A 27,214-nucleotide genomic window follows, 5' to 3' on the forward strand; every position below is an offset into this window, starting at 1 on the left:
TTCTTATTCAGTTTGGTTTAAAGGTTCTCTAATTCATCACTAATTGTAGATTGTAGAATTTTTAAATATGTAAATATTTTTTCTGAGACTTGTCAAATAGCAAGAGTAAAAGTAAAGCCAATAGGAATGAATTGCATAAGCGAATCAATGTTTTGTCATTTCGCACTGATGAAAACATAAGGTTAAAATTACATCATTTTGCTCATGCTCACAATGTTTTCTTGTTGACTCAGCATAAGGAGCAAGTGTGATACACATGTACAGCAGTGAATGCTGCTGAGTTCTTTAAACGATTGCTGATAAGGAAATAAGTGATTAGACTATGTTCTCACGTCATGCAGATTTAATCCAGTGCAAACATTGACAGACTTCCTATCATACTGTTATGGACTGTGATTACAATAATAAAAAAGGAATAAGAATATTGTTAACAGCCATTAAGAACTTGATTTAATATGTAATAAGCATTCCTTGGAAGAGAATGAAAGGACCATTACAATTATCTACTACCAATTAACTGAAATAGACATAAAATATAGGAATTTATGGCAAAGGCATGTGCACTATGCTAGAATTGCCACAAAATATTGAAACAGGAGGGGAAAAATTGCTTTCTGGGGGGCTGATTCATTTGAGACCAGTGGAAAATATTTAAATTAACAAAATTTTCCCTGCTAGGAATCAACTGAAGATTTCTGCATAATGAACCTGATGAACAAGCTCCTTAAACCTGTTTCATAAGACTCATTTTCCCTTTGTTGTTAGGGAAAAGAGATGTTCTCATCTCTAGAGAGGGTATCAACACTAATTTTATCAAGTGGAATTAAAATGCCCTGCCTATCTTACATTTCAAAAGTATTCTCCAGATAAACCATATCCATAGCAACGCCCAGCGATGAGACTACTCTTTACCAAGCCTAATCACAATATTATATATACACAAACATTACAGTCTGAGTCTTACATTTCTAACACCCCCAAAACTACCAGAGAGTTCAGTTATTAATTGGCTGGATCCTCAGCTGGTATAAATCAATTGAGGTTAATGAAGCTAGGTTGGCTCACGCCAGCTGAGCCTCTGGCTCTAAGCATTTGAGTAAAAACAGAGGAGTTCATTAATTATGTAGAAACACAGAAATTGCCCAAAAGGATCAGACCAGCATTCAGATCCATAAATGAGATCTAGACTCAGTGTTGTAATACCTATCTTTCAGGCATGCTGCCACCTAGGAGAATCTACTAAGTCAGGTGCCCAAACTCCCTATACAATGCATAAGGAGAGTTAGGAGCCTAGTAGTAAATGCTGAGGGGAGGATTTAGGGCCTGGATCCACAAAGAGACTTAGGTGGTGTGGTGGTGCCCATCTTATAACTTTTAGCTCAGTGATTAGAATACTCATTGAGGATGTGGGGGAAAAAGTCCCCCCTTCGGCCTGAGTGGAAGAAAGAATTTGAATAGGGTTCTCTCACGAGAGTGTGCTAACCGCTGCGTTATGAGATATTCTGATGGGGGACTCCCTCAGTCTCTCCTGTTGAAGCTGTTCCTCTGTACACTGGTACAGAGAGAGTGAGAATGACCCTATATTCCAGTGATTAGGCACTCACCAGGAAGTGAAAGATCTAGGGTCAAGTCCCCCTGCTCAGGCAAAATGACTGTAGATAGTCAGTGTTCTCCAGATCATTTCTATAGACATGTCTATAACTTAATATAGAGACAAGATGGGCAAGGTACTGTCTTTTATTAGACCAACTTGTGTTGGTGAGAGAGAGAAGCTATTAAGTTTACACAGACCTCTTCTTCAAGTCTGGGAACCTGAAAAAAAGCTCTGTGTAAGCTCGAAAGCTTGTCTCCCTCACTAACACAAGTTGGTCCAATAAAATATATTATCTCACCCACCTTGTCTCTGTCATATCCTGGGACTGACAACACTGCATATAACTTAATACGGCTTTTTCTATTGTAAATATATTATTTTATCCAGAAATTATTTCTTATTAGTAGAATAATTGTCAGATTACCCAGAATGCTGATGGCATCATTCACAGGTGCCGACTTTTCAAACTGCTGGGGGATGCTTGACCCCTGGCTCTGCCCCAGGCCCTGCCCCCACTCTACTCCTTCCCCCAAGGCCCCACCCCTGCCCTGCCTCTTCCTGCTCCAGCCCCACCTCCACCTCTTCCCGCTCCACCCCTGCCCCGCCTCTTCCTGCCTAGTTCTGCCCCCTCCCTCTGAGTGTACCACATCCTCACTTCTCCCCCCGCCTTCCAACCTCCCTGCATGATGCAAAACAGATTTTTGTGGCGGACAGGAGGTGCGGAGAGGGAAGGGGGAGGCGCTGATCCGCGGGGTCGCCAGTAGGCGGAAGGTGGCACGGGGGCAGGAGCTGATGGGGAGCTGCCAGTGGGTGCAGAGCACCCACCATTTTTTCCCCATGGGTGCTCCAGCCCCGGAGTACCCACAGAGTCGGCACCTATGGTATCATTAGATATTCTGTACAGCGGTTCTTTAAAACACAGAGCCTACGTTTCAGCCATATTCTCATATTTATACATTATGGGACAAATTGTCATTGCTATGTACTATGGATTAGCCAGTCAGTTTCTAATATTCATAAGACCAATTTCTGTTCTATTACACAGGTGTAAATCTGGAGTAACTCCATTGAAGTAAATGGACTCACTTGAGACCCACACCCTTCAGAGTGTAGAATTTTTCCCATTGTGAGAGTTGTCTATCATATCTGTGGCACAAGGCATTTAATACACCTCTAAACTGCTCTATTTTCTGGTTCAGTGTAATACAGTAATGTTCTCATTTACAAACAGATTATCTTCAGTTGAGGTCAACTACTGATTATTTCAGAAAATTAGTAACATTACATTTTGAAATGGATATCATCTGCTCTCAGATAATATGCACAGGTAGTCAGTCTATGCTCAGCCTGAAGCATCAGATTATGCACATGTATTCTAACTGAAAAAGCACTAGGAAATCATTGTAAAGTCGTTTAAAAAATAAGATGATAAAGAAGAAAAAGCTGTACACAGAACACAAAGTTCAAAAGTAATGCAAAAAGAAAGACAATAGTACAACTTGTAACTCAGGGGGATGGACAAGATGACCTAACAGGTCTTTTCCATTTCTAGATTTCATGATTCTATAATGATTCTATCAAACTAGGCAACCTTACCAGAACGTAGTACAGATAGGTCAGTTTTCCCATACCTTATAAATGTTATATTCTGGTGGCGAATGTCCTCTGGACTCTAAATTGCTCTAAGAGAAAAAAATCCTTCGCTTAATAGCAGAGAATTAAAATCAAAGGATATTTTTGAAGCCTACTTTAAAATGTTGTAGCCTTTTCTGATCCCTTTTGTCTCTCAAGCAGAGTTAATTTACACTATTTCAAAAACTGTATGTAATCCCATTTATATCATCAATGTAACTGAAGTACAAATAACAAAATTAATTGGAATGAAATCAGGATACCTTGCTTTCCATTAGGGGAAAAAAAATCAACGTTTGCCAATGGAAACCAGTAAGCTTGGAAATACATTTTATTTTACAGATGAATATACATTTATGTACATAATTATTCTAAAGGATTACTAATAAATTAAAATAAAAAAAAATAAAAACCCAACCTTTTTTTTTTAAAGTATTCAGTAGTTTTATCTCAATTTCACTCCAGGCAGGGCAACATGCCACCCATCTCCTGCCAACAACTAATACTGACAAAAAATAAAAATAAAATAAAACAGTGTTAAGGTAAACTGGGGACGGGGTGGCTCAAATAAATGGTAACCTTCCACCTATAACTCACTAATCCAGGACCAGCTCAGTCATTGCCATCTGACAACTCTATGTTAGCCTTCATCCAGCTCCCAGTGGAGAAGTGTATATAACACAAAACCATCAGCATGGTTGGCATACTTCTTGACAGTGTCAGGAGAAAGGTAAGGAATTCAATAGACAAGAAAACAATTATCCGTTCACATCTATAAGGTGGACAGAAAGCTGGCTAGACCATCGGTCTCAACGGGTACTGATCAATGGCTCCATGTCTAGTTGGCAGCCGGTATCAAGAGGAGTGCCCCAAGGGTCAGTCCTGAGGCCGGTTTTGTTCAATATCTTCATTAATGATCTGTATGATGGCGTGGATTGTACACTCAGCAAGTTTGCAGATGACACTAAACTGGGAGGAGTGGTAGATACGCTGGAGGGTAGGGATAGGATACAGAGGGACCTAGACAAATTAGAGGACTGGGCCAAAAGAAATCTGATGAGGTTCAACAGAAGAATCTCATGCACAGCTACAGACTAGGGACTGAGTGTCTAGGCAGCAGTTCTGCAGAAAAGGACCTAGAGGTTACAGTGAACAAGAAGCTGGATATAAGTCAACAGTGTGGCTTTGTTGCCAAGAAGGCTAAAGGCATTTTGGGCTGTATAAGTAGGAGCATTTCCAGCAGATCGAGGGACATGATCATTCCCCTCTATTTGGCATTGGTGAGGCCTCATCTGGAGTACTGTGTCCAGTTTTGGGCCCCACACTACAGGAAGGATATGGAAAAACTGGAAAGAATCCAGCGGAGGGCAACAAAAATGATTAGGGGGCTGGAGCACATGATTTATGAGGAGAGGCTGAGGGAACTGGGATTATTTAGTCTGCAGAAGAGAAGAATGAGGGGGATTTGATAGCTGCTTTCAACTACCTGAAAGGGAGTTACCTAGGCAAGTGGAGGAATCTCCTTCCTTAGAGGTTTTTAAAGTCAGGCTTAACAAAAACCCCTGGCTGGGATGATTTAGTTGGGGATTGGTCCAGCTTTGAGCCGGGGGTTGGACGAGATGCCTTCATGAGGTCCCTTCTAATCCTGATATTCTATGATCTATGGTCATGTCAGGGAAAGATAACTTGCACTAATGATGCCTATATTTTACTATACAGAAGAACATCAGATTTATGAACACCAGAGTTACGAACTGACCAGTCAACCATACACCTCATTTGGAACCGCAAGTACACAATCAGGCAGCAGCAGAGACCCAAAATAAAAAAAAAAGCAAATATAGTAAAATGTGTGTTAAATGTAAACTATTAAAAATAAAGGGAAAGCAGCATTTTTCTTCTGCATAGTAAAGTTTCAAAGTTGTATTAAGTCAATGTTCAGTTGTAAACTTTTGAAAGAAAGCCATACTGCTTTATTCAGAGTTACAAACATTTCAGAGTTATGAAGAGCCTCCATTCCCGAGGTGTTCGTCACTCTGAGGTTCTACTGTACCTACTTCGTGGATAAAGAGAGAACTTCAATCTTCAAGGTAGCCAATCTAGCAATCTTCACAAGTATCACATTTAGTTTAAGTATTATGGGCTGGTGTCATTCATCAGTTTAAATAAAGAATAACTCCAACAATACTCCTGGAGTTACCCTGATATAAGACAGGTGTGAAAGGAGAAAGAGGCCCCGTATCTATATGCTACTGAACATAATGGGCCTAATTTTGACCTTTCATCAGTTGTACAATGGTGTAACATTATTGACTTCCACTGACATGAGAATATATAATATATAATATATAATGTAATATATAGTACCATATTCTCACGTCAGTGGATATAAAAGGAGTTACATTGATGGAAATCAAAATCAGGCCCAGTATTTTCAACTGTATACATAGATGCACATATAGCTAGAGAATACGCTCTCTCTCTCTCGCTCTCTCTCTCTCTCTCTCTCTCTCACACACACACACACAAGCACACACATTTTGATAATCTAGATGTTTAAAGGGATATCCAAAGTCTTCAGATAACTGAGTTTCAGAAAAGCAAAATCTGGCTTGTATACCAATTTTGAATTCTGGTGACAATTTTTGTTTTTTGGTAGTGAGGATTCAGGTAATCAGGGCTTACCTTTCTATATAATTGTTGATGGATTGTGAAGGGTTTGCATGAAGCAGTAATGTGACTGTAAGCACTCTGGAGTGCAAAGGCATGTGCATGTACTAATCACCCCAATAACACTTATCTGAGGCAGTCTTGCAGTGCACACATGCTACAGGTGCTATTACTGCTGATGAATGCCACTCTTGCCAGTGTTTATAAAGTTATAAGCCTTTCGCCATTGCCACTAAGCTGAATGTACCTCCCGTCTGTATCATCTAGCATAGCTGGGGCTCTCCTAAGACATGAGAGAGTGCAGTGTATTTTGACTGTTTCATCAAACACAAAAAAGAATTCAGGATGACAGTGACAAAAAGAAAATCAAGACTACACTTCAGGGTCAATATTTGCAAGTTTCAGTTTCCTTTTCTTCTACTCCCTCCACCCCAAATTGTATTTGGTTATTGCTTTTTTAATTTTAGAATTCCATATCCAATTTTTATTTTTCATATACAAGCACACCACAGAGTGACTGAATATTGTTTTTGTATCTGCATATGAAACATTTTGGCAAATCACATTTCTTTTGCTTTGCTGCAATTCCTGGCAATATCCATCAAACACACATCATTACTTATTGCATTGTTCCTTTAGCTCAAAAATACTAAGGTTTGAAGAACAAATTATACATTTCCAAAACAAATTATATCTCTTTAAAACTTAAATTTCTTACCTAAACCATGCCTATGTGTTGACATTGGGGGTAAGACAGTCCAAGCCTTGGTTTTTGGATTGTAACATTCAACAGTGTTTAATGTCTTTAAACCATCCCGGCCTCCAATAACAAAGAGTTTATCATCAATGACAGCCACACCAAACTGCAGCCTCCTGCCATTCATCACTCCAGCCTGGATCCATATATTTGTCCTGAGATCATACTTCTCTATAGTTGTAGCACCTGATGAGACATATTAATGGGATAATGTATTTAATGTATATGGCTTCATATACCCCGCCGCCCCCAAAAGATGAGAGCTTCACGGTAATTGTCAGCTTGTTTCGTGAGTCTTATCAATTTTTTTCTGTTTATTTAGAGCCGTTCATAAAATGCCCATGAATGAGTGATTGATGCATCTTTTCCTGGAAGTGAAATAGGAACAAACAGCCACTCCAGAATTAGAGTAGCATTAGTTTGAATAACATTACGTACTACCTTTATGATCTCTTTTACAGTTCAGTGGTATAACTCCTTAAGATCACTAACCTCATTACATTTGTTCAGTATCCTACATAAAAAACCCTGTGAAATTAAGTGTTATTTTCATTAGAGATGGGAAGTTAGTATTCCTATCTAGGTCTATATCTCCTTAGATTTTTTAGTTCAGATCTATTTTTTTGATTGTTTCAGACCAGCTATAAAACCACTGAGTGTCACCTAGAGACTTAAAAGTAACGGCGTTAAAGTAGATTTATTTATACGTCCAACAACATTTCCTTCTGAATATGGTTATTTGTTTTACTTACACATCTGACACCAGAAGCTGCAAAGAGCAAAACATATAAAATAATTATAAATCTTGTCATGATTAGCTGGTAAGTTAAGAAGCTCCTGCTGCTAAAAGTAACTTGTACATAACAAGGAAAGATGAGAAATGCAATAAACTTGGTTATAAGAAACACAGAGATAAAGGGAGCATAATTAACTTAATCAAGCACCAGTCTAACAGAATAATGCATTCCATTAATTTAAATATGCATATAGGCAAGGTTAATTTAAATCCAGATCACAAATATCTAAATGACAGATGGTTTTAAAGTAGTCCATAGGAAAGATACATAATGATTAATATAATCTGTATACCTTCAGTGTTTTATTTTCATACACATTCGCACATCTAACAATGCTTCATCTCTAATGATTAAGTATCCCTAGATAGAAAATCAGCATCATTATGCTCTTCAGTTAAGCTTCACTATCCTATTTTATTTGGACTGTAATAAAAGGTTACAATTCTTTAGAAAACAATTCTTTCAGGATTCATTCATTCTTTGGAACAGAAGAAGCAATAAGCAAAACAAAACAAAACATTGTGGAAGCAGTAGTTTTGTTAATTGAACTAAAACAGATGTGATTTAAATTCAATTTGTATCCAAGTTTAATAGAGCAATAATAATGTAGATGCTCAACTGGATATATTAAATCTCCTGTTAGTTTTCTGAAGCTATAAGAAATATGAACTAATTTCCACATTCAATTAACTCAGGTTGTTTTTTTTTTCTTCTGCAGACCTTAATTTAAAATTGTGAGTTGCATAAATAAATTAATCTAGAGATCAGAGAGAATTTTAATATACTTGTTTGGTGATATTGCATGGAATATTAACATAACACACATTGCTGACTGACATTGCTACAAATTCTTGTGTTTGCATTACTAAGAAGTGTTTTACATGCTGCAGGTATTGATTTTATAACTGACATGGCACTCTAATGTACAGGTTTTCTATCTGGCAGTTAAAAAATACAGTTGAGATATTTTGCAATTTTGATGGCAGATCATACCCAGTAAATATTTTTACATTATGGTCAGTTGCACAGTTTCCTATTTTCTAATCTTGGCTAAGTTTTAAAGTTTGACACAATGTTTTATTTAAACTCTAATTTGAGTGTTTGATCCTGCAAGTGTTTCATGAATGGTTGACTGACATTTTTCAAGCAAATTCATACGGAAGCTAGCCAAAGGCCAGCCATAAGCTCATCTGATTGAAGCTAATATCCTAGACCCAAAATAATCTGGAATTAGGCCAGGGTATGGGATGGAAACAGCTTTAGTTGCACCTATGGATGATCTCCAGCTCTAAATGGGTTTGGATAGACATCCATTCTCATCCTCCTGGATCTCTCTCTACAGCATTTGACATTGCTGACCTGGAGACACTGCTGTCCCACCTGAGAGAGGTGGCAGTGGTCCAGGAGAATGTATTAAGAATGGTTTACATCCTTCCTGGAGAGACACAGTCTCAGAGAAGTGATGGGGAACTGCACTTCTGCCACTAGCCTGCTTCCTGTGGAGTCCCACAAGAATCAATTCTCTCTCTTGTCCTGTTCAACACTAACACGCAGCTACTAGGTGAACTGGTCAGATGACATTGTCTCAAGTGCCAGAAATATGCAAATGACACACTGCTCTTTCTATCCTTCATGATATATGTCCATACCACTATTATCAAGATGGTTGGGTGCTTGGATGAGTTCTTCTCATGGACAAAGGACAGATAGTTGAAGTTGAACCTGAGTACGACAGAGGTTTTGCTGGTAGGCAGAGGAAAACTCTTTGTGAAATGTGCAGCTATGGTGCAGTCTGCTCTGGTTGAAGGTACACACCTAATTGTCAATTCAGTCCATAATTTAGGGATGCTCCTAGATTTCTCACTGATGCTAAGCTCCCACATTGTAGCATTTGTGAGTAATGCTTTCTGCCATGTTCGGAGTCTCTCTCCCATCCTGGCACACGATGTCTTGGTCTTCGATATAAAGCAGGGGTTCCCAAAATTGGTTCACGTCTTGTTCAGGGTAAGCCCTTGGCGGGCCACGAGACACTTTGTTTACCTGAACATCCACAGGTACGGCTGGTCGCAGCTCCCAGTGGCTGCAGTTTGACATTCCAGGCCAATGGGAGTTGCGGGAACTGGCGCAGGCCGGGCCACTGCTTCCCGCAGCTCCCATTGGTTGGGAACTTACCCTGAACAAGCTGCAAACCAAGTTTGGGAACCCCTGATATAAAGGCATTTGCAATGCAGCGCAATCCGGGCATGAAGCCATCAGCTCTTAGGAAACTCCAACTACTAGAGAATGCTGTAGCATCTCTCCTCAGTAACACAACTACTGTGAGCACCTCAAACCTGTCCTCCACTCTCTTCACTGACTTCCCATATAGAACATCAAGTCAAGTTCAAGGTCTCAATCCTTATCTTCAGGGCACTCAGTGTCCTGGGATCAGCATATCTATGTAATCATTTAGCACCTCAGGTGGTTGACAGATCTGCTCCTCTGCCACAATGGCACTCTGTATCATAAACGTAATGATTATTTATGCAAGAGACGGAGCTTTCATGAGAGTGGGTCTGAGACTGTGGAATTAATTCCCCTAGGAATGAAGGATCATCGCAAACATCACCACTTTCCATTCCAAGGAAAAGGTGAATTTCTTTGAAAAAGGTCATTGGAGTGTGTACATATACCAAAACAAAACACTAAACTGAACACAGTTTTTTTCCCACTGGGGAAAGGATGAGAGCAAGAATGAACCACATGTCATGGTGGTTGATGCACTACTGGAAAGGTTCTTAGATACTACAGGATCACCACTGCCAGACAGCAATGAGAAGATTATCTTAATCATTTCAGTCTGAATGAAAGTGGGGCAGGCAGGAATGGGTCAGAAGAAACTGTTACTTAGTCCTGCTGAAAGTAAATTCAATACTGATGGTATTCAGCATGCATGTACAAGGCTTTGAGAATTTTTGTGCATGGACTTGATGTGCTTTACAAGCAAGTGTGGGCAACAAAATATTTTTTGCCATAGTAAGTTTTTCTAATATAGACAAGGCCAATGGAAATTATATGCAGAGTGCTTGAAGCTTGCATTGGGAATAAGGAGAGAGGCTATTAGCTAGCTAAGTGGGGAGGTGGTCACTCTGTGTGGCTTTGCAGAGAGTGGCAGAAGAGGGCAACGGAGGGGGTTGTTGGGGAAAATTCACTGGCGCTGAAGACGACCAAGAGCACCCAAGACTCATCACTTGACTGGAACTTTGCCCAGAACTCCTGAACTCTATTGCTAGGTGTCTGCCCTTTCAGACTGTGGTACAACTGGGCCTGTGGAGCCTTGTGTTGAATGCAACCCTGTTTTATTGCGCCACCTATCTTCCCCCCTGTTGTTTTTCTCCTTTTATCCCTCCGTAAATAAATATTTCCCTTTCTTATATTCATTGTACTCTCCCGGTGTGTGTGTGTTCACTCTGAGGGGCTTGGAATAGGTGCCCCTAGGGTGGAAGGGATTTTCCCTGAAGTGTTCCTGTGTGTGCCTTCTCTTGGCCAGAGCTGCCTGCAGAGCAGACTCCATATTGGCCATAAAGGTGCTAAAGTTACAGATGTTTATGCTGTTCCTGCTTATGCTGTTCCTGTTTATGCTGTTCCTAGTATTGGTAGAGCTCAGATGCACAATAGAATGGAGAACACCTTTCACATCCAGCTTGCTAGAAAACACAACAAATTCCCCCTGGAGGATGATCTTGGGAAGCTAATCATGCATTCCTCCAAATTAAGTTACTGCAACTTACTCACTATATCTAGGCATAAAACTAGAAGCAATGCAGAAAGCTCTGAGTTTGTTCATAATGTTGCAGCCCAACTCAAATTGGATGAAACATCACAAGCATATTACTTCTATGTTGCAATCCCTCCACTGGCTCACAGTCTATTTTGGTTGCTAGTTCAAGTTCAATTGATAGGAAAAAAACTGCATCTCTAAGAAAGCTATCTCCCTATAGCCAGAATGATAGGGCTATAAGGAAAAAGGGAGGAGGGAAAATGAAGTATAGGTATATATCTCAAGCAAAGCCTTTTGTACCTGGGAAGGGAGAAGAGCTAAGTTTCCAGGTTTACAAAGGACCTCACCAAAGGACCTCACCAAGATCTAATTTACTTACCAAGCACCAATATACTATGGCGGTGGCTCCTATAGGCCAAATCTTCAGACCAATAAATATACTGCATTATTGATTTTTTTTTCTCTTACTGTTCAGACATTTTTAAGGTTTACTCTGCAAATATTTTAGAAACCAACAGTTTTTATAACATTTCAAGTGACAACACAACAAAAATGTTGAGTGGAATTTATAATTTTGGCAAAACTAAGCAAACACAGAACAGAACTCTTAATGTATCATTGTGCTAATTACACACTGCAGCTCTGTGAAATGAACTGTAGGCAACATTTTGTATTTAAAACCTCCAAAATATAATCTTTCTATGAAAATCTTAGCTTGAGTTCTCATTGGCTTGATGATTGGAGTTTTAAAATTAATTATTTGTGCTTAATTTCTCCAAACTGCTACTATGCAGACTACTACTTTATTGAATAGAAATGATTAGTGTCTCTAAAAATGTTTCTGGATACAACAGGAAACAAACCTTCTTATATCCCTAACTCTTCTCTCTCTCCTTTCATTGTGCAGATATGTACAGATCCTCTTTCCGTCAACACACTCTGCTCTTGACATCCTTATTTTTACTCATTTTTTTAATGTTCCTCACCAATGCTCATGGCCACACCATTGAACTCATCATGAGCAATGCCCTTTCTGCCTGATCTCATCTAGACCAGCCATGTATTAATTATATTTGAACAATTTTGCTGTTGACCGCCCCTTTGAAAACCTACTATCTCCTCTAAACCTACTATTCAGATTCTCAAGGATGATTTACTTTCTCAGTTCCCCCTTTCTGTCAGTGCTTTGCACTGATAGCCTAACATACAATGCCCTTAAACAACTTGCTTCATGGTAGGGGCAATGCAACTTGTTAAATTCACATATACCAAACTGCATGCTACATATTTGAAAAGTACTGTCCCAGGATATTAGGGCTCTAGATGGAAGACTCTGCCTTTCAATAGTACTTTCTATTATGTTTTATTTTACATGAATTGACAAAATAACACAAAAGTTTTATCTTATGTAATTACTCTTTTGTAGTATTTCTATGCCTCAGTTAGCCATCTGTAAGATGTTGCTATTATTCCCTCCCCCCCCTTATTACAAAGAGGAACTCCTATTAATGTCAGTGGGTCAATGGGACAAACATAGAGTGAATATGACTAAAGTATGCCTTTATTGCTGGTAAATATCATGGTGAGCAAGGTAAGACAGAGTTATGTTAAAATGAACATTTGTATAAGCTTTACCTTTGATGGAAGTTTCAGCTCTTTACTGCTAGTAATATTTTGATAGCAGTAGATAGGTTTTCTCTCAGTCATTTTTAAATTCTTTTATTTTTTGAAGAAATGCCCCCCTCCCTTTGTGCTGTCATGCCAGCTGCCAAGCCTGCTCTCTAGAAACTGATAAAATATTTACATGACCTGCAATGGAGGCAGTGTGCAGATTCCTTATAGCAGCTGTTATGATGATTGGAAGGCGGTAGGAGACCGGAAACAGACAACTCTATCCAGTATCTCTCCAGTAAGAGTTTTCATCCAAATCACTGAAGAAATCATAAATAGCTCTCTATAACTTCCAACAATAGAAAAGTTTTCTGCTGCATGAGTTTATCACAGAGATATTTTTTCACACAAGTCTAATTTTCACAGTGAACCTAATTAATGTAGTCACATGTACAAGTGCTGGCACGCTTGGAGGTAGAGCAAACATATTTGCACCCTCTCCCAGAGGTGACACATTGGAGGGGAGCACATGGGGTCACGTGCCCCCCCAATTTTTTGGCTGCATCCCCCCCAACTGGGATAGGCTGCGTGGCCCGCTGAGGTGAATCAGGGGGTGGAGGTTGCGCTCCCTTCCTGAGCCCCACCACGCGAGGCTGACCCCACTGAGCGGGCCTGGCCCCAGAGATGACTTCTGTATTTGGGGGACATCGGGCTTAATAAAAATGTTTGTGGGCAGAGAATATGGAAGTTAGACACACAAGTGTGTGTACGGGAAGAGGTTGTACATTCACCCAATCACAAAACAGAGACAATGTGGTGTGATTTATCTGACCATTCATTACTAAATAACACATCTTGATTTTTGAATTTTGGACAATCCAGAATGCAAACATTATGACAAGGTATCTGTTGAATAAATTTGAGGAAATTATGATCTGCCTGTCTATAGCCCACAAACAGAAAAACATGGCTCCATTTGCTGAATAAGTTATTCACTCAACTCTATTTAAAATCAGAAGTTAGAAGTGGAATAGACATATTGAGTTATCATGTTTATCCCCTATGTAGTCCACTAGCATTGCCCTCATCCCGCCAATCTCAGATTTGATCCACTGACTTTTTCCTGGTGGCCCTCAGCACAAAGCATTTTGGGGGATTGAGTACTTAGGAGTGCAGGTCCTTAGAGGCATCTATCTTGTATGAAGCTGTGCACTTAATGAAAGAGCTGGAAAACCACTGCTGTAAACAATGTGTTGTGAGGGACAAATCTCAGATAGTTCAATTCAGATATTAATCCAAACTTCTTTGTTTTACAGGATCATACTAGAAATTTCATAACAACAAGATTTGTGGTGCTTCCTGCCTGGTCAGAAATACTGCAAGAACAATTTTTCTCCCACAATTATTTTGTCATTTCTGTTTCTGGTTCCTGCCACAGCCTGGAACTCAGAGGGGAAAAAATGGAAAATAGAGTGAAATAAAAAGAAAACGTTAATCAATCATTTTCAAACATCAGAAAAGCTTTATAGCAGCAGAACTGGACAAACTGAATTTTTTGGTTTGGTGTCCAAAAGCAAAACATTTCATTTCAGCTCCAATGAAAGGAAACATTTTATTTCTGTTTTGGGTGTTTTATTACCTTTTTAAAAAAAAAATCTAGCTAAATTTCTAAACAGAACATCATCTTAGAAGCAAAAAGCCGGGAGGCCCCCAGAGAACGAGAGAAGGAATTTCATTGGCCTTCAGCAGGGAAGGCAGCAGAGTCTGTTCTCCAAGCGATCCTATCCCCCACATAATCCTCCCAAGGTGTCTGTCTGCAGCTTATCGGCCAGGGGCTTCCCCTCCAGCTTCTGGGCAATGGTGTCCCCACTCAGGGCAGCGGTGTCACTCCTGCCACGGGGCTGGCACCATGCTGGGGGCAGCTTGAGGCCAAGCTTTCCCTTTGCTCCTGGTCCTGGGCTGCAGCAGCTGCTCTCCTTTGAGCCCCCAGGGTCCTGCCTGGAGTTCCCAGGGAGGCTCTGGCCACCCAACCCTTGTGAGGAAGTTTCAGTGGCCTTTAGACGCCCTTCCCCCTTTCCCAGGAGTTTGCCTGGATGCACTCCAAGTGGCACTTGGGGATGCAGGGGAGCAGGAGCCCCCAGCTAGAGGAGGGAGCCGCTGGAGACCTGGCTGACTCTTATTTTAAGCATGTGAAGAATCAGATTGAATGTCCACTAAGCAGAGTCACACAGCGATTTTCTGCAGTCCACAGCATATTCCCCAAAGTCACTCTCTAGTTTGACATTTTTTTAGTATTCATAATTCATTAAGGTTTCCATAATTATCATTCTTTGCGGACTTCCATTCTAGTTTATGAAATAACCACAGTGACTGACCAGTAATATTTCCTGTTGAGCACTTTTAACTGCACTCTGCTAATGATGCTCTCCCTAATGATGCTCCTGTAAATGAACCATCCTTTGCAAAACAATGCTGCATTTAAAGATCTATCTAAACAATTGTAAGAAGGGATACTTGCACAATTTAGAAAACTGAAAACCTCCTGACTATGTTCATAGTCTACTTGCTGTAGTATCATCTTCAAATGCATGCACTGAGGTAGCCAGGAGCTAAGCAATGAGCTATCTGTTCATCCTCAGTACCTCAAAAGATAACAAAATTGCTGCTATTATTGTTTATAGAGCATTAAGCATTTGCTAGGTGCTTTACACACACATATGAAAAGAAAATTCCTGCCCTAGATTTGGATTTATCTATAATTTGCCATCTGGACGGTGGATAAAAAAAATTCCCAAATTTGGGTCTTTTCAGTTTGCCAATGATCTGTTATAACATAATTTAAGGAATTACATTTTGGTGCTTTGTAAATCATTTGAAAGTCCTTTCATTTTAAAGTGTTTAGAGGGTACTACATGATGGTTTTACTCTGTACTTGTATGGCCTTAGGTTAACACTGGTTTGAACATTTCTTAAAAATATACTAAAATAAAATTTCCATTGCCACCATATGGGATGTTTCACAGTTACTGACCCACAGCTGTATGGCAATGTTTAAAGTGATGCAAATCCCTGTGGTTTGATTAATTACTGGACTCAGAACTCCACATTAATATGCCTTTGCCAAACATGGCTACCTCTCTCTCTCCCCATCTGTTTCCCTACATGCTCTGCTTCTCTAAACTCCTCTCAGCCTCTTTGCAATTACTGTTTGCTCACAAAAAAGCTGATCTCTCCACCACTACAAAGAGTAAATTATTTTGGAATTAAATAACATTTCCCCCCAAAAGCTCTTTTCCATCTCTCTTTGATAACAGCAGCACTGACCACCATTCAGCTTTTTAATAAATTTACAGAAGAATTTGGAGAGGGAAGAAAATAGTGGTTAGAGAAAGGAGATGAGAGAGCAGAGAAAGGGAAGCAAAAGGGAGCAAGGAAATCATCAGAGAGTAAATGGGGGAGAGGAAAAAACATGGGGCTGGCAGGTATTGGGGCGATAGTAGGGATTGCATGAAAGGAAAAAAAGATCATATTTCACTATTATAACCTGAGGCTGACCCCTGTTAACTTGGTAATAACTGTATTTTATTGGAGGAGGAGCTTAAGGATGCTCAAGTAGTTAGGGGGTTAGCCTGGATTTGGGAGGTTCAAATCCCTATTATGTCACAGACGTTCTGTGTGACCCTAGACAAGTAAGTTAATCTCTCTGTGCCTCAGCTTTCTTATCTGTAAAATGGGAATAATAGTACTTCTCTGCCTCCTGAGGGTGCTATGAGGATAAATGCATTAAAGATTGTGAGGACCTCAGATACCATGATGAGGGCAATAGAAGTCCCTAAGACATAGATTAGCCTCGAGATTCATTTTCCTATAAGCACCTCAGCTTTCTGCCATTGAGTTTAGATGGCTCAGGATAATGTTGCAGCTTCATAGACATATATATGGGCAAGAATTTTGAAGATAGGGATCTGGCCCAGAATGTGCATTTTTCTAAGCACTGTAAGTGTTCTCAGCAGTGCTAACTTTTGTAGGCAGAAAGAAAAATAAAATAATAATCTGAAATATTAAGGAAAGAGGTCTGATACTATTCTCTCAACTTCCAGCCATACACTATCATGTAAAGAATATGGAAAAGTATTTTACTTTCTGCTTACAATACTCTTAAACTATTGAACACACAAAAACCTATCACAAAAAAAGAAAAGAAAAAAAAAACAACTCTAGACAATCAGAAAACCTCTAAATTCCAGCCAAAGTTATTGAAGGCTGTACTGATGTTAACTACCCTTTTGGGGTAAATTACAAAACAAATAATACATGGAACCATAAATGAAAGGACTTCTTATATTTCATGTTCCCAGTAAACAGTCTATGAGTGTAAATCCAAAGTTTATGACATTTTCACAAAGAAGTATTGTATCCACATTAAAAAAAAAAAAAGCTGGCAAGAGAAAACGTTTGTAAACTGATTTGTTTCAACCTGTTATATTTTTAAAAGGCTCTAGATACAAATAAACTGTTCTTGCTCATTATTTATTATTGTTTTTCTTGCCTTAAAATGAGAACAGCAGAGACCTCGATAAATAGATGGAACATGAGTCTAGCTACTGTAGCTTCTGTAAATCCTGCTCTTTAACAGGATCCATTGTGAATTGGTTCCTTGACCTATGCTATTTAACATTTTTATCAGTGATAAGGAAGAAAACATAAAATCATCATGGCAACTTTTCAGATGACACAAAGATTGCGGGAGTGCTAAATAATGAAGAGGACACTGATACAGAGCATCCTGGATCGATTAGTAAGCAAAGAATATGTAACAAGCCTTGTGGATTGGGGGGGATGTGGTAGACGTGGTATATCTTGATTTTAATAAAGTTTTTGTTACTGTCCCGTATGACCTTCTCATAAATAAACTAGGGAAATGCAACCTAAATGGAGCTACGATAAGGTGGGTGCAAAACTGGTTGGAAAACCATTCCCAGAGAGTAGTTATCAGTGGTTCACAGTCATGCTGGAAGGGCATAACGAGTGGGGTTCCACAGGGATCAGTTCTGGGTTCTGTTCTGTACAATATCGTCATCAATGATTTAGATAATAGCATACAGAGTACACTTATAAAGTTTGTGGATGATACCAAGCTGGGAGGGGTTGCAAGTGCTTTGAGGGATAGGATTAATATTCAAAATGGTCTGGACAAACCGGAGAAATGGTCTGAAGTAAACAGGATGAAATTCAATAAGGACAAATGCCAAGTACTCCACTTAGGAAGGAACAATCAGTTGCACACATACAAAATGGGAAATGACTGCCTAGGAAGAAGTACTGCTTCCGCATCTGGGGGTTATACTGGACCACAAGCTAAATATGAGTCAACAGTGTAACGCTGTTGCAGAAAAAGCGAACATCATTCTGGGATGTATTAGCAGGAGTGTTGTAAGCTAGACACGAGAAGTAATTCTTCCACTCTACTCCGCTCTGATTAGGCCTCAACTGGAGTATTGTGTCTAATTCTAGGTGCCACATTTCAGGAAGATATGGACAAATTGGAGAAAGTCCAAAGAAGAGCAACAAAAAAGGTCTAGAAAACATGACCTATGAGGGAAAATTGAAAAAAAACTGGGTTTGTTTAGTCTGGAAAAGAGAAGACTAAGAGGGGACTGTGACATTGTGCAGTCTATATGGTTTTATAAAAACATGATAATAAGTGAATATAATGTAACTGGAATCGTTTTATAAAAACATGATAATAAGTGAATATAATGTAACTGGAATATGCTTCATGCAAAAGGTCTCTTGTAAGGTATCATTACAAAGCTTATAATCTACTGAGTGTGATCATCCTATTTGTATAAATGTACCACTCTTATGTCTAAAACTAGAAATATAAAATATAACTCTGAGGGCCATTAGTGGTGGTTTGGAATCTTGATGACTCCCATTACCAGGACCATTGTCTACAGATGGCTGTGTTTACCTGTGAGTCTTCCTGTATATGTGTGTGCTGGCAAGTGGGTAATGAAGTCTTGCAGTGACATGTGATCATGTCACCTGACCTGGAATCCATCTTTAACCTGGTGCTTTTCCAGTGCGGGGGAAACCCAGAGGGACAAAGGGTTCCCACCTTATGCAAAAGATATATAAAGGGGTGGAACAGAACAAAGGGAGAGAGGGGAGCCATCATGAAGAATGCCCTAGCTACCACCTGAGCTGGAACAAGAGCTGTACCAGGGGAAAGAATTGTGCCCAGGCCTGGAAGGTGTCCAGTATGAGAAAAAACTTACTGAAGCATCTCTGAGGGTGAGATTATCTGTATTTAGTTTAATTAGACGCAGATTTACGCATTTTGTTTTATTTTGCTTGGTGACTTACTTTGTTCTGTCTGTTACTACTTGGAACCACTTAAATCCTACTTTCTGTATTTAATAAAATCACTTTTTTCCTTATTAATTAACTCAGAGTATGTATTAATACCTGGGGGAGCAAACCTGCATATCTCTCTATCAGTGTTATAGAGGGCGAACAATTTATGAGTTTACCCTGTATAAGCTTTATACAGAGTAATACGGATTTATTTGGGTTTAGACCCCATTGGGAGTTGGGAATCTGAGTGCTAAAGACAAGCACACTTCTGTGAGCTGTTTTCAGGTAAACCTGTAGCTTTGGGGTAAGTAATTAAGACCTCTGATGATAGGACAAGAAGCAATGGGTTTAAATTGCAGCAAGGGAGGTTTAGGTTGGACATTAGGACGAATTTCCCAACTGTCAGGGTGGTTAAGCACTGGAATAAATTGCCTAGGGAGGTTGTGGAATCTCCATCATTGGAGATTTTTTAAGAGCAGGTTAGACAAACACTTTTCAGGAATGGTCTAGATAATTAGTGCAGGGTGCTGGAGACTGGACTATATGCCCTCTCGAGGTCCCTTCCAGTTCTATGATTCTATGATTCTATGTATTTTAATACGGCCAATGTAAGGTCATACATATAGAACAAGGAGTGTAGGCCACCCTTACAGAGTGGGGGACTCTATCTTGGGAATCAGTGACTGAAAAAGACTAGGGAGTTATGATGGATAATCAGCTGAACATGAGTTCCCAGTGCGACACTGTGGCCAAAAGGGCTAATGTAAAAACGGGGGAATCACGAGCAAGAATAGGGCATTTATATTATCTTTTTATTTGGTAATGAAGCCAGTACTACTGGAAAACTGCATCCAGTTCCGGTCTCCACAATTCAAGAAGGTTATTGACAAATTGGTTAGCGTTCAGGGAAGAGCCATAAGAACGATTTACAGTTATAGATTAAAGTAGCTCAGTATATTTAGTTTAACAAAAGAGAAGGATAAGGGGTGACTTGATTACAGAACAAAAGTTTGATAAAGGGCTCTTCAATCTAGCAGAGAAAGGTATCACGTGATCTAATGGCTGGAAGTTGAAGGGTTTTGGTGGATTCTCCATCTCTGCCAATTTTTTAAATCAAGATTGGATGTTTTTCCTAAAAGATGTGCTGCAATTGAAACAGGAAATAATTCAGAGAAGACCTCGGGCCTCTGTTATGCAGGAGATCAGTCTAGATGATCACAATCATCCCATCTGCCATTATAATCTCTTCTTTAAAAAAAATAAAACTGTATTGATATACTCTTGTACACTTAGCATAGATATCTTATATGTAGTGTGTCTGATCAAGCATGAAAGACATGGTACACAACATTGTACAACAGCCAGTGGAATCTGTTACACTTTGCACTGTTCTCTGAAGCTGAAAGCACAATAAGTTCTCATAGTACAATACACTTTGAACTCTAAATATAAGACAATATATTAAAAATAAATATTTTTAAAGGGAACAACCCCAAACTTATCTTATCTTACCGAGGGGTGTAAATTCTCCCTCATAACCTCTGTATGCTTCCTAAAATTCATATATTTTCTACACTAGTTCACTCACACCTGGAAATGTTTTAGGACTGGCCGTATGGGGGATAGAGATAGAAATTAATCAGATTATCTTTCTGACTCATCTTTTGGACTACATCTTCCCATTCTGAGAGTCCCTCCACTGGACTCCATTTGCTCCTGCTTCAAACATAAGATTCTTGTCTTTACCTTGAAAGAACTTCATAACTTAACTCTGTCCTGTCTAGCTGATTTCATAACGTACTGTGAAGTCAAATCCAACCTTTGCTCTGCCCATGTTACCAGCCTTCACTGCCCACCAGTCAGCTTCAATCTTAAATACCTTCTTGTTTTCCTCCTGCACTACCCCCTGGGTCTGGGAAAAACTCCCTGCTACAATCTGTACAGGCACTATCTTCAAACCTTCAGTAAAACTCACCTTCATTGTCATGACTACAAAGATTTGCTTAATGAGCTAGGCAAGTAGTGATCTGTGTGTGTCTCTCCTCCCATTCCTTCCTTCCTTTTTCTACCCACTTATTCTTACTAACTTCCCTATTCCTGTCAATACTCATCTTACCCATACAATTAAAAATAAATCCATATATAAAAACAACAGAAAGCAGGAACCAAACATGTAATTAACAAAACTGTGCCAGTCATTAACCATATTAATTTACCTGTGTTGTTATATCACTGCCCCTTATCCTTTTTCAGTTTTGTATCTTTTAGCTAGTAAGGGGCAGGGATTATCTCTTATATGTGTTTGTAGAGAACCCAGCAGAGTGGGGCCATCATCCCAATTGAAGCCATTGGGTGCTGCCATCTATCATTAATATAGTATAAATGTTTACTAATAATAATATTAAAAAAAGACACTGGGCCAATTTTTGCTCTCAAACTTGTGCAAAACTACTAACTTCAGAATAATTTGATATAAAAAAAAATCTGGACCAATACATTTATAATTAATGTTCTGTTTTTTCAGGGTTTATTAATTTCATTTGGGGAAGTTTATCTGTAACACTTTTTGAATTTTATGTAGATGTCCAAAAATTGGGGGCTCTCTTTCTTCATTGTGACTCATTACCGCAGTATATATTGTAATGATTAATTTCTTTGTAATGTTCCTTAGTACATAGTACTGTTGTAAACAGAACTACATTAAAGCACATTAGGGAACATCTACTGTAAACCAGAAATGTGCAACACATTCATGTGCTTTAGAAATCTTACACCTCCATAGTCCATATTACTGCTCCATGTACAAGCCCTTAGATACAAGTTACCATTTCTGGTGTTTTACTGTTTTTTATTAGATAAACATCGATTTAAAAAAAATATTGGGGACATTTTATTGGTATGAATATCAAATCAAAAGCCCTATTTATAATACAGCCATTGATAATATGTATGACCAATATCATGGATTTTAGTAGTAGTACCTTTCCCAGTTCACAATAGCCAAACATAGAATTGATGTGTGTGACCTTGCTGTCTCCTTAGGGCCCAGGTACTTAGGTGCCTAACTCCTATTGATCTGGGCCTCTAGACTGCTGATAGGCCAGAAGGAAGTGCACTGGGGTTTATGGATAAAAATCTCCTTCTCTTGGAGATAGGCACCTAAGCCAGGTCAGCCTGTTGCCAGTCCTTTCTCACAAAAAATCAGAGGGACACCCCATTATAGCCAAAAGCCCAATGGTTAGGACAGTCATCTAAGAGGTGGGAGACCTTGGTTTAAATCCCTGCTACAAATGAGGGATCTGAATGCAGGTCTTCCCCTTCTGAGGCCAGTGCCCCAACCACTAAGCCAATACTCACAGATACAGCCAGCTCCCCCTGAAAAATTACCATCTGTCTTTTGTGTGGGGCCTGAGCCTATATGCATGTTCTGAGAAGGCCTACAAGATTGGGCACCCCTGGGAACATAGGCAGGGGAATGCCCACTTTGAGAATCCTGCTTCAGGTGGGACTTTGGCTTCAGGAAGGTCTCTGAAAAGCTCATTAGCTGTGGGGTAGTGTCAGAGCTTAGATTGCTTTACACAAGCCTACCAATGGAAACTTAGGTGTCAGGGGGATTTTGTAGGCACCTAGAGGGTGAGGCAGCTGCTGAGCAGTAGTTTTGAGAATGTCAGTGGTGCCCAGATGTTGGGAGTAGATGCCTAACTTCTTCTTTAGGCACCTAAGTACCCTTGTGGCTATAGGCCAAGCTGGAAGACATGGGTAAAAACAGAAGGGAAATTTATTATCCATTTTTTATCTACAGAAAAAGTGCTGACTATGGACTGACTTTGCCAAATGATAGATTGATAGATACATGAACAAGGCAGAAAGAACACTACACTAGTAAAATTTCACATACTTAATCTAAAATATTACACATTACATACAAGACTGCTAGTACATAATAGTTGATGTAACTGTATCATTGTACATTTTACAGTTGCTTCCAGATTCATGGTGTGTAGAAGTAAAATTAATGTCTTCATAGGCAGTCTAAAGAATTTGAATGTGTATATAGAGCTCTGGCATGAGAAAAAAAGTATCAATTACATAATATTTGGAAGGATAATCTTATATATTTGGGCAATCTGTTAGTTTGGGAACTAAAAATTGTCACCAGATTAAATTAAGATAATGCAGTTATACAATCAAATGTGCCAAGCACTTAACGTATCTGTTCAAGCTATCAACCCCCACCCCGGAAAAAATACACACAGTCCTACAATTTAGTACAGATAACATATTTACATGGTGAAAAAAAGGACTAGTATTCATCTCGGCACAGCTATAAGAGGGAATCCCATTTCTGTTGAGAATGTGATGTCTTAGTTTTTTAGACAGAATCTCCAGAAATGCCACTTCGTGCTATGATCTTGTCGGATCTCACAAGCTAAGCTCGGCTTGTATTTGATAGGAAATCTCTAAGAAATCCCAAAGTTACTGCAGGAAGTAGTGCTGGGGATTCAGTATGTGACACTCCTTCCTGTGAGGAAGTACTGATTCAATATCCCAGAATGGTTTTAAATACCAGTGTGTTGTTGTGATGACATCTAAAGCCAAAGCCCTGACACTGAGGACCATTAATGATTCTGAAGGAAAGTTTCCTAAGTGTAGAGGTATTAACCCTGACGTCATGGCTAAATTCCAACTCAAATAAATTACATTTTGACTACTTAATTTCTGCCTGCGGTTCAGAACTCTTCGCTACTTTGTAGAGTTTCTGTGCACAGTTAAAAACTGCTGTGTTAGTGCTGGATAAAATTATCTCTATGTGTATCACATATCTACTTGGGGTTTATGAGACTTAATTCATTAATGTTTATGAAGCTTTTTGAGATCTTCAGAGGAAAGGTGCTGTAGAGAAGTGCAAAGTATTATAGTTTAGCATGGTTGCTTTCTATTGAAGTCAGCATTCCACTGATTCTTTAAAAAAATAAAAATAAAATAAAGCAATTTGATAAACCATTGCAGGACTAGGCTTAACAAATCTCCTTCTGACTACACAATGTATCTAACTGCTTTGTCTACATTCCCATTTATTGCTTTATTTTTGTTGCTGAAATTCTCCTATTGTGATTCAGTGTGTGAGAAACCATCCTGAGTCATCCTTCAGTTATTCTGCCAATTGTTTCTCTTTTCTGCCAGCAATCAATCTAGTTGCTTTACTAGAACTGTATCAAGCAATAATCTCGTGCAAGGCTGATTTTCATTCACATCTTCTTGAATAGCTGGATAACAAGAGTATAATCAAATAGAGGTGAAATAAAGAGGAGTCATGCCAAATATGTATAAAAGAATGAATTTATTGGGAGATTGAATCTTAAATCAGTATCTTAACTCTAACCTGTTGATATCAAATACTTTCAAACTATGGATTATGTACAGGTGAATAAACCATATCAAGAATGTCCAAGAGCATAAGGAAAATATATTTATATACTTATTCTCAGGAAAGTTAGCGGAACCAATGAGAAGATCAATCTTTCTCACTTCTGACACAGATAGAGGTCTGTAGGAATTTCCTCCATTTCTTCAGTGTGAATATCCTCCGTGTACCAGTCTACCCAAGTATTGATAGAATGACCTCAGCGTTTGAAATGACGGAGAAAGGTAGGAGCAAAAGGAGTTGAAGTTTATGCTACAGGATTGCTCTATTATTTTTGTCTGTAATTCTCTCTGCTGATTCTGCTATAGCTGAAGTTGTTGTGGACATGTACACTGGCCATTGTGTTCAAGATTTAGAGATGTTGCTGTGTGTAGGTGCAAGCTGATGACCTTGAGCTAGTGATCTGCAACATTACATGTCAAACTGAAAACAAGTCTATTGAAGGGGAACCAATGTGATTGAACTGGATTATTGAAACAGATATCAAGGATAATTTGTTTGTAAAGGGAGAAAAAGGTATACAGTAAAGTTGGTAAGAGTTCACTATTTTCTTCTTTAACTCAATGGTAAAGACTTCCTTTGTGAAATGTTTCAAAAAGCATACAAAACCTATATACAACTGGGCTTCACCTTGTTGGGTGAAAACACAGAAAGCAAACTTGCCTAAGGGGAAATTGGTTTCCCAGCAACCAACATGATTTCAGAAACTATGAGATAGTGCTACAATATCTTATATACCCTTGTAAATTGTGTATGTTTCATGTGAGTGAGTGTGTGGAGTCACATGCTATTTTGTGACGTGTGAAAGGTTTGTTTTTCTTGTTCACTAGTATTCAATTTTCTAATATTAGCAGATTATACCAGTTCAACTTCACTTTACATTGGGCCTTATCCTGTAGTCCCTGCCTAGGCAAAAGTACCATTGAGAACAATAGTAAAAGAAGATTGCCACCATTGATGCTTGGATTTCTAAAACTCCCAACTAGCACATTTTCAGTAATATTCCAATCATCTGGTTGAATCCCGTGGGAATTTGGTATGCCTTTGACTAGAGAAGAGAGCCTATAGTGTCTATTCCATGACTTGGAAGTCCAGCCTAGGATTTATAGAGATTTATAGGCAACACATGGTATGCTAGTCAGTCTTTGCCTATCAACAAAATAGTTGCCTATGCATTCTTACAAGGAGCCATAGGTGATGGTGGAACTAGGGTTCTGGGGGTGCTGTCACACCCCCAGGCTTGAAGTGGTTTCCATCATATACAGGGTTTACAGTATGGTTCAATGGCTCTCAGCACCCCCACTATACAAATAGTTCCAGCTCCCTTGCAAGGAGTTCTGCTTCAGCAGCACTAATTAATTCAGGAAAGAAAAAAATAGATCTAGTGTGAAAATTCCTGGTATAAATTGAATGTAAATTCCCATGGATTAAATTAAGTCCTCTCCCCAACATTTTCCAACAATTTAATTATCTTATTATAATATCTGGGATTATTATTATAGTGATCCTATATTTTGTAATATGTGTTTTAGTAGTAGCAGTCTCCTTGATTCAATATAAATTTGTTCCTGAAAATATTATCTGGGACATCGTAGATAAATAAATAAAAAAATAAAATTCTATTACTAAATTTTTTCATACTTCTTTCTTTTTGTGATTCCCTCTTCTCTGTTAAAAATCTATTTTCTTTAAAGACTGCATTAAGAAGGCTTCTGAAACACATATAAAGATTTTTTTTCTGGTGGGTGGATAGACAACAGACATAAAGGAAACCAGACATTGAGCTTGTTATCAACTACAGTAGCTACTTTTCTATGTTTACATTTGAAGGAAGCATACTCTTTACAATGGACCATTCCAGGTCATCTGCTCCATTTGAAACAGTGACAGAAGTAGTACTTTCAGGGGTTAACTATAAAACAGAAAAGTCATCAGAAATGAAATGTAAAATAGGCTTTAAGAAACTATCAGCAGGCATTACAAGCTGGATTTTTTTGTTCAGAAAGCCACATTTTAATCGACGTACTGTACTGTAACTGCTAAATGGCCTATAAGAGTGAACGTTCGAGAACATATTAAAACTCACATGAGTGAAAAGAAGCCAGTAATAATGTTAATAGTCATGGGGAACTAAATGAGAAGGGGATTTTAAAGTAATTTATACATTTAATTAACTCATCAGTCATTAACAAGTGTATTTCATATTCCTGTGGTGAAGTAATTAACCAAGATCTACCTCATTGTGCAATAATGGCACCAATATTATATCATTAATTGTGATTAATCTCTACTGAACATTGTCTTGCCAGCCAAATAAAACATACATATATGCTTTAGCTATTCAAAGGCTTAATTAGAATTTCATATAATAGAGTTCATCAAATAAAACATTATGTTACTAGCAAAAAAAATCACAAAACACAAATAATATTTAATGGTTCCAAGTAGAATCTCATGAATTAGATAAATTATATTTCTTGGACAAATACTAAAAAGAATGAAACTATACTTCCATACAACAGATATTCTAAGGCTTCTAAAAGTAACTGTCTCAGTTTCTATATAAAAAAAGCTGATGGTTGAATTTTAACAAGCAGCTACATTTATA

At 38.7% G+C, this 27,214-nt stretch overlaps 1 protein-coding gene across 2 annotated transcripts in view; it reads right to left on the bottom strand.

The window, feature by feature from the left end:
• KLHL1 (kelch like family member 1) overlaps positions 1-27,214 on the bottom strand; it is a 416,713-nt gene that overhangs the window by 71,389 nt on the left and 318,110 nt on the right. For both annotated transcript variants that reach the window (XM_024211986.2, XM_024211977.2), the window contains one exon: positions 6,615-6,839. In XM_024211986.2, the coding sequence (XP_024067754.1) occupies positions 6,615-6,839 (225 nt within the window). The remainder of the gene's footprint in view (positions 1-6,614; positions 6,840-27,214) is intronic.

This window comes from Terrapene carolina, unplaced genomic scaffold, assembly GCF_002925995.2.
Source record: "Terrapene carolina triunguis isolate 2854851 unplaced genomic scaffold, T_m_triunguis-2.0 Scaffold21, whole genome shotgun sequence".
Lineage (NCBI taxonomy): Eukaryota > Metazoa > Chordata > Testudines > Emydidae > Terrapene > Terrapene triunguis.